Source organism: Zalophus californianus, chromosome 9 (assembly GCF_009762305.2).
Source record: "Zalophus californianus isolate mZalCal1 chromosome 9, mZalCal1.pri.v2, whole genome shotgun sequence".
Lineage (NCBI taxonomy): Eukaryota > Metazoa > Chordata > Mammalia > Carnivora > Otariidae > Zalophus > Zalophus californianus.
In genome coordinates, this window is record NC_045603.1 from 10,256,341 (window position 1) to 10,263,419 (window position 7,079).

The window sequence follows — 7,079 nt, forward strand, 5'->3', positions numbered from 1 at the left end:
TTCCCTCTCATGCTCTCTGTCTCTCATTCTCTCTCTCTCAAATAAATAAAATCTTTTAAAAAAAAAAGAGTCCTTATGTTTTAAATGTGTTTTCTGTAAATAGCCTATAGTTGGATTTGTTTTTTAATCTAAGCTGTATTCTTTGTTCTTACCTAGACCATTTAATCCATTTATACTTTTTAAGTGCATGGTAATATATTGACTTAAGTTAACTAGTGAAGTCTGATTTAGTTGATTGATTTGACTATCAGAAGATTCATGTGGTTAATCTAATAGTTTATAAATATAAATATTTATATTTATATTTACATAATTACTGATATATTTGGGATGGTATGTGCCAACCTATTCTGCATTTCTTTTTCTCTTTTTTGCCTTCTTTTAGAATTACTGAATAATTTTGATCATTATATTTCCTCCCTGTGGTTTGAAATCTGTGCACTCATTTCTTTTTTTCTTAGTGCATGCTTAACTTATGGAAGTCTAAATTTAATTGATACCATTACCCTTCTCTCAGATAATCAAGGCTTATAAAATAATTTAATTCCATTATATTTATAAGTGTTTCCCTGTATTTGAAGTCTATCTTGTTTTTTTAAGCTCACATTATTATTATCTTTCAAAGTTTGTTTTCCTTTAGATTTATCCAGTAGTGTGCTGGGAAAACAGATTTCTAGGGAAGGAAGCCCTGATTTATAGTGTTCACTAATTCCCATGGCATAAAGACTCCCACCATGCCAATTTCAAGTTACTAACCATTTAACAACCACCTTGTGGGATTTAGCAATAGGTTCTTACAAGCCAGTATGAGCTGGCTCCAGCACACTGTTGGCTATGTGTTTGTATGTGTGTGTATGCATATGCATATGTGTGTATATAGGTGTGTCTCACTTCTTTGTTCTACAGTCTTCCTTGCATTTCAGACTTCCATCTGTGACCACTTTCCTTCCGCCTGAAGTATAGTCTTTTGACTTTTCCTTAGAGAGGGTCTCCTGGTGGCAAATTCTCTGCCAGCAGAATTGTTTGAAAATATTTTCAAGTTATTTTCTTTTGATTCTTGCTGGGTATAGAATTTTAGACTGATGATTTTCTTGGGGAACATGCAAGATATCATTCTATCATCTTTTAACTTCCATTGTGGCCCTTGCAAAATCAGTTTCAGTCTGTTACTCCTTTGAAAGTAATTGATCTTTTTTCTCTGGATGTTTTAATTTATGTGTTTGCTTTTGGCGTTCTGCCATTATACCATGATATAACTAGATATGAATTACTTCCAATTTATCCTGCATGGGATTTATTAGTTTTTAATCTTTGGGTTTTTGCCTTTCTTAGTCCTGGAAGCCTGAGTTGTTATCTCTTCAACCCTTGCCTCTAATTTTCTCTCTCCTCTCCTTCTGGAACTCCATTTAAACATATGCTAAACCTTTTCTGTCTTCCATGTCTTTTAACTTCTCCTGTATATTCTATAATTTTATCTCTCCATGTTGCATTCTAGACAATTTCTTTTTACCCATTTTCCAATTCAGTAATTCTCTCTTTAGCTTTATCTAATTTCCACTTAACCCATCCATTGATTTTTAAAATTCTATTGCCTTTTTATTTTTTAATTTCTAGCAGTACTCTTTGGTTCTTCTTCAAATCTTCTAGGCCATTACTTATAGTTTCCTATTCCCTGAAGATACTATCATGCTTGCCTTTGATGTCTTTAATATTGTAAGTATAGCTGTTTTATAATCTTTATTTAAGGACTCAAATATCTGCAGTCTATGTAGGTATGTTTTGCTGTTTATGTTGGTTTATGCTGGCTTTCATTTATGATGTTTTATTTCATTGTGTGCTGCACCCCCTCTCCCACCGCCTTTTAACTGTGTGGTGTTCGTTAGTTTTGAAAAATAATACGTGTGGATTCTTTGAGGCCTAGACTGAGAGTGTCTTCCTCCGTAGTGTTTTGTGTTGTCTCTTTCAGGTACCTAGGTACCTGCCATCTAGGGCCCCTATAACTAAATTCTTGGTTTGGGGACTTCCCCCAGGTGATGTAAATTTAGACTGCAAACCTACAGAAAGTTAGCTTGTGGTTATACATTTTCAGGTTTTTTTTCTCGCTCTCATTTATCCAATGCCAAGGTAACTTTCCTCACAGCCTCTGGGGTGAGAAAGGGGCAGGTTTATTTCTGGTTTACCCTTATCTAGGAGTGCCTAATGTGGCACTCCTAGGTCCCAGCCTAATGTGGGACCCTGGAATTTGGAATGGGTGCAAAATACTTTATTTACTTACCCATTCTATTGTTACCATTTACTTATTTATTTTTTAAAGTTTATTATTTTCTTTTTTTAGTAATCACTATACCCAACTATACCCAATAATCACTATACTTGAACTCACAACCCTGAGATCGAGAGTCCCATGCTCTTCTGACTGAGCCAGCCGACTGAGCTAGCCGGGCGCCCCTCTATTGTTACCACTTAGATCAGTTCATTTTTTACTGTAATAAATTATGTTGTGCTGAATAGCTTTATGCAAGAAGCTCTTATTGTAGCTCAGATTCTTCCTTTGGGATAAATTTTCCAAAATGGAATTCTTAGATGGAATTCTCAGATATTTGTAAGATTTGTACATATTAACTTCCAAGGGGGCTGTGCCAGTCCACATTCCCTGCAGTATTTAAGGATGTTTTTGTCTTTTGAGAAAAGTTGGAGTCTTCTTTAATAGGTTCTAGACTCACACGGTGAACCATTGAAGAGGAATCAAAGGCGACATGGTGAAAAGTCTCCTCCCACTGCTGTCTGTCAGCTGCAGCCACCAAGCTGTCCCCTGCCCCAGAGGCAGCTCACTGTTCCTAGGTTCTGCTCATGGGTCCCTCTGACCAAGCAAATAGGTACCTCAGTGTTTTGGGTGTTGTTCTTAAATAAATGGTGGCATACTGCACACACTGTCCCAAACCTTACTTTTTGCACTTGACCATAAACCTTGGCGCTCAGTGCCCATCAATACATAAAGTGCTTCTTCAGTCATTCTGCAGTGACACAGACCGCCTGGGGTAGGGGAACCGTGGTGCATCGAAACATCCCGCTGATGGACATTTCTGCTGTTTCCATTGGTTTGCTTTTTTTTTTCCTAAGATTTTATTTATTTGACAGAGATACAGTGAGAGAGGGAACACAAGCAGGGTGAGGGGGAGAGGGAGAAGCAGGCTTCCCGTGGAGGAGGGAGCCCGATGTGGGGCTCGATCCCAGGACCCTGGGATCATGACCTGAGCCGAAGGCAGACACTTAACGACTGAGCCACCCAGGCGCCCGCCCATTGGTTTGCTTTGACAAACCTGTTAATAACTTTGCGTATGCCCATCTCCCACAGGCATGAGCATGTCTTAGGATGAGCTCCCAGAAGCAGGATCACTGGGTGTAAGGATAACGCCTTCGGTAATCTGGATGAAACTTGCCAAAGTGGACTTTCAGGGGTGGCTAAGTCAGTGATCAGCTGTCTTGCTCCTTGTTTCTCTCCAGGGTGATGCTGACAGGGACCCTGTCTGACCGGCAGCCTGCTGAACTCCACCTCTTCCGGAATTATGATGCCCCGGAGTCTGTACGGGAGCCTCGATTCAGCCAGAATACTAACCTCAAGCCTCCAACTCAGCCCTCAGGTTAAAACCATGTCTGATGCATCTGTGGGAAACAGTCGGCCTAAGAGGCTACGGGGTGGAGGGTCAGAGTTATAGGCTTGCTGCCGGGCACCCCCGGCCCACCACCATCCCACCCACTGTCCCCAGTCTTTATCAGCCGAGGGCAGGCAGAACTGGGGAGCTCTTCTGCCTCAGGCAGCCTAGAGGAGCCTCCTGGGGGCTCTCAGTTGCACCCTGTCTTCTACCCGGACAGCAGGGCCAGAGAGCATGGCCTGTGGGTCGTGCTTCTGAAGAGTTCCCAGCCTCTCCCTCTTCCTGCAGACCCACAGACACACATGCACAGGCACACTGAGATCTGCAGTGCATGGGCGTTGTACCAGTTCCCTGTGCCACTGGGCCACCTTCTTCCCTCACCCCCCAGAGCAGCTGGTGTGGAGGGCTGCCCGGAGCAGTGGGGCAGCCCCCACCTACTTCCGGCCCAATGGGCGCTTCCTGGATGGTGGGCTGCTGGCCAACAATCCCACGCTGGACGCCATGACTGAGATCCATGAGTACAACCAGGACATGATCCGCAAGGTGAGAGCACCTCCAGTCAGAGGGGCTGGGCATGACCGTCCCCTGTAGCCACCGTGTTTCAGCAAATCTTACTAAGGATCGCCTCCTAGGAGAGCACGTGGCTTTTATTCTTAGGCTCATTCATTGGTGCGTTGGATAGCAGCTTTAACTCACACTTGAACCTGCTTGATGGGTGGTGTCTGCCCAGAGCTCTGTGCTAATCAGAGGGATTCTGAGGCCCAATCTGGCGTGAGTGGTGAAGGGCACCTAGTGGGGAGAGCGGCGGGCACACCAGGACATGCCAGCCTCAGTGCTGGCCACTGCCCAGCCTGGGAACACGTGCTTGCCCTTGGGGAGCTCACGTCTAGGAGACTGTTTGCAAATGCCGCTCCAGGGATTTCGGGTGCTGTGATGGAGGGCTGTGCAGGATCCTGGGAGAAGGATTGCCTCTGCTGAGAGACCTGGGGGCTCGGGAAGGGCGCATGGAAGAGGCCTCTAGGGAGGAGACAGTGATCCGGAGGAACAGAAGTGGCCCTCAGCTCAAGGAGCTTAGCACAGAGGTGGGGCAAGGCCCATGTGTGTTAGCCGCCGCGCTGTGCGGTGGGCTCAGGCCTCGGGGCCAGACAGCCACAGGGTTGGTATCCCGGCTCTGCCCGTGTTTCACTCCAGCCACTGCACGGGGGAGTGATGATACCTGCGGGGGGACTGGCATGAGGCATCCGCGTGCTTTTCTGTAAAATGTGTAGGACACTGCCTGACCCCTAGTGTGCCAGGTCCTTGCAGGCTGCCGTTCTCACTGTGGTCGTCAGGAAGCCCCGGATGCAGCCCCTGGGTGACACCGCAAGGGCAGCCCGCACAGAGGCAGGCGCCCTCTAGGGGCCAGACAGGGCAGGGCAGGCTTTCTGGAGGAGGAGGGACTCGAAGATTCAGATGGGGAAGGGTCTTCATCATCTAAGTGGCCTCCTGTGGTGGATGAGCCCCCCCCCCCCGGGGACGGGGCACTTGCCAAGGTGCCCAGCATATTGGCGGCAGAGCTTGTTGCAGAGCAAAGGAGGGGACAGCGCAGGCTCTGCTCCTGCCGCCTGGGGAAGGGTCTGCTGGTGGGAAGAGCCCCTCCAACTACCCCCATCCTGTCCCCAACAGGGTCAGGGCAACAAGGTGAAGAAGCTCTCCATTGTGGTCTCTCTGGGGACAGGGAGGTCCCCACAGGTGCCCGTGACCTGTGTGGATGTATTCCGTCCCAGCAACCCCTGGGAACTGGCCAAGACCGTTTTTGGGGCCAAGGAATTGGGCAAGATGGTGGTGGACTGTGTGAGTATGGGCCCCTCCCCAGCTCCACTGCCCTCCCGGCCTCAGCCCCTGGGACCCTGGGTGTCAGGGAGGCTCTGTTGAACCTCGTTAGCCAGCTCAGGGTAGAGGGTCCCCGATTCCGTCTCAGTGTTGGCAGGGACCCTTAGTGACCACGTACCGTTGGGGGCTTTCAGGCGTCCTTTAACCGTGGAGCCCTTCCTTCGAACACAGCCCCGTGTGGAAGCCCAGACTATCGCGTGGGACACAAGCCGCAGGGGGCGGGACACCGAGGCCTGTCCACTCAGGCCCTGCCCCACTCCCCACCAGGCAGTGCTGCCAAGCTGCCCGGGAAGACCACAGACTGGGCCCCTCTGTTCCACAGCCGGGAGAGTCACTGCAGCCCAGGCTGGGGGACTCCGCTGGGGGTGGGGTGGCTAAGCCGGACTAGAACCAGGGGATGCCCGGGCAGTGACTCAGGGTACAGTGTGTGCTGAACGCTCACAGAGCCCACTTCTTGCCAGTGCACAGATGCGGATGGGCGGGCCGTGGACCGGGCCCGGGCCTGGTGTGAGATGGTTGGCATCCAGTACTTCAGGTGAGGACTCAGCCGGCATTGGCCCCAGCCCCATGCCCCGGCCTGGCCAGACCCAATGACCTTCCCCCCCAAGCCCTTCGTGCGCTCTTCCCCTTTCCCCAAGCGGCTGCTCTGTGTCCCGAGCCCACCCCAGTCCTCGCTCTTGTCCCCCCACCCAAGCCAAGCCTCCTGGGGTGAGCCCTCCTCCTTGACCCAGACAGATTGAACCCCCAGCTGGGGACAGACATCATGCTGGACGAGGTCAGCGACACGGTGCTGATCAATGCCCTGTGGGAGACTGAGGTCTATATCCACGAGCACCGGGAACAGTTCCAGAAGCTCATTCAGCTGCTGCTCTCACCGTGAGGCTGGGCTCCCAGCCACCCCCACCTCATTCCACCCACCCAGCCCCTGATGGAGAGGCTGGGCGATGCCCACCCAGCACGCCAACCGCCAACCGGGCAGACCTGGGCCTGGGCGGCTCTGCATCTACAGACCAGACCGGGCCTCAGAGGGCGCTGGGCTTCCTGTCGGAGGCTGGTCCCCAAGGCCTGACCCCACTGTCCTCACCTTCTGGCACCTTTAGTCATTCCAGGCTTAAAAATCCTAGAGCCTCACTCAGGCCCTCTCCCCGGTAGCCAAGGACAACTGATGCTTGAGCCCCTAGACCTGGTGATTTAGACACTAAGGGGGTCTTACCGCTCCCCCCAAGACCCCTTCCGCCCTCTGCCCTCTTCCCTGGGGGGGACGGGGATTGGAGAAACAGGCTGCTGCCCACCCGTCAGCAGGGGAAGGCTGGGCCCCAGGAGCAGAGCTCCCTATCCCGACTTTGCTCCTCAACACACACCCAGCACCTGCACCCCTCAGAGCTGCCCCACCCTGGGAGCTCTCCTCCGCTCTCAAAGGTCACTCCTGTAACCTCAGTTATTCTTCCCAACAGGAAGTGGTAGATGAGGGGGCGGGACTCCAGGGGCTGCTCCAAACCGAAATAAATGGTTTGATTCCTGTTCAGCCGTGTTGTGTGCACTGTGCTGAGTGCC

The 7,079-nt window shown here is 50.4% G+C and overlaps 1 protein-coding gene across 6 annotated transcripts in view; it reads left to right on the forward strand.

The window, feature by feature from the left end:
• Nucleotides 1-7,048, forward strand: part of PLA2G6 (phospholipase A2 group VI) — a 60,271-nt gene extending 53,223 nt beyond the window's left edge. For 4 of the 6 annotated variants that reach the window (XM_027593818.1, XM_027593816.1, XM_027593820.1 and 1 more), the window contains 5 exons: nucleotides 3,505-3,641; nucleotides 4,042-4,196; nucleotides 5,319-5,486; nucleotides 5,987-6,060; nucleotides 6,261-6,405. In XM_027593818.1, coding sequence (XP_027449619.1) covers nucleotides 3,505-3,641; nucleotides 4,042-4,196; nucleotides 5,319-5,486; nucleotides 5,987-6,060; nucleotides 6,261-6,405 — 679 coding nt within the window. Of the gene's footprint in view, nucleotides 1-3,504; nucleotides 3,642-4,041; nucleotides 4,197-5,318; nucleotides 5,487-5,986; nucleotides 6,061-6,256 lie in introns of all 6 variants that reach the window. The other 2 variants (XM_027593817.2, XM_027593815.2) reach the window with 2 other exon arrangements.
• The last annotated feature ends 31 nt before the right edge of the window (nucleotides 7,049-7,079 follow it).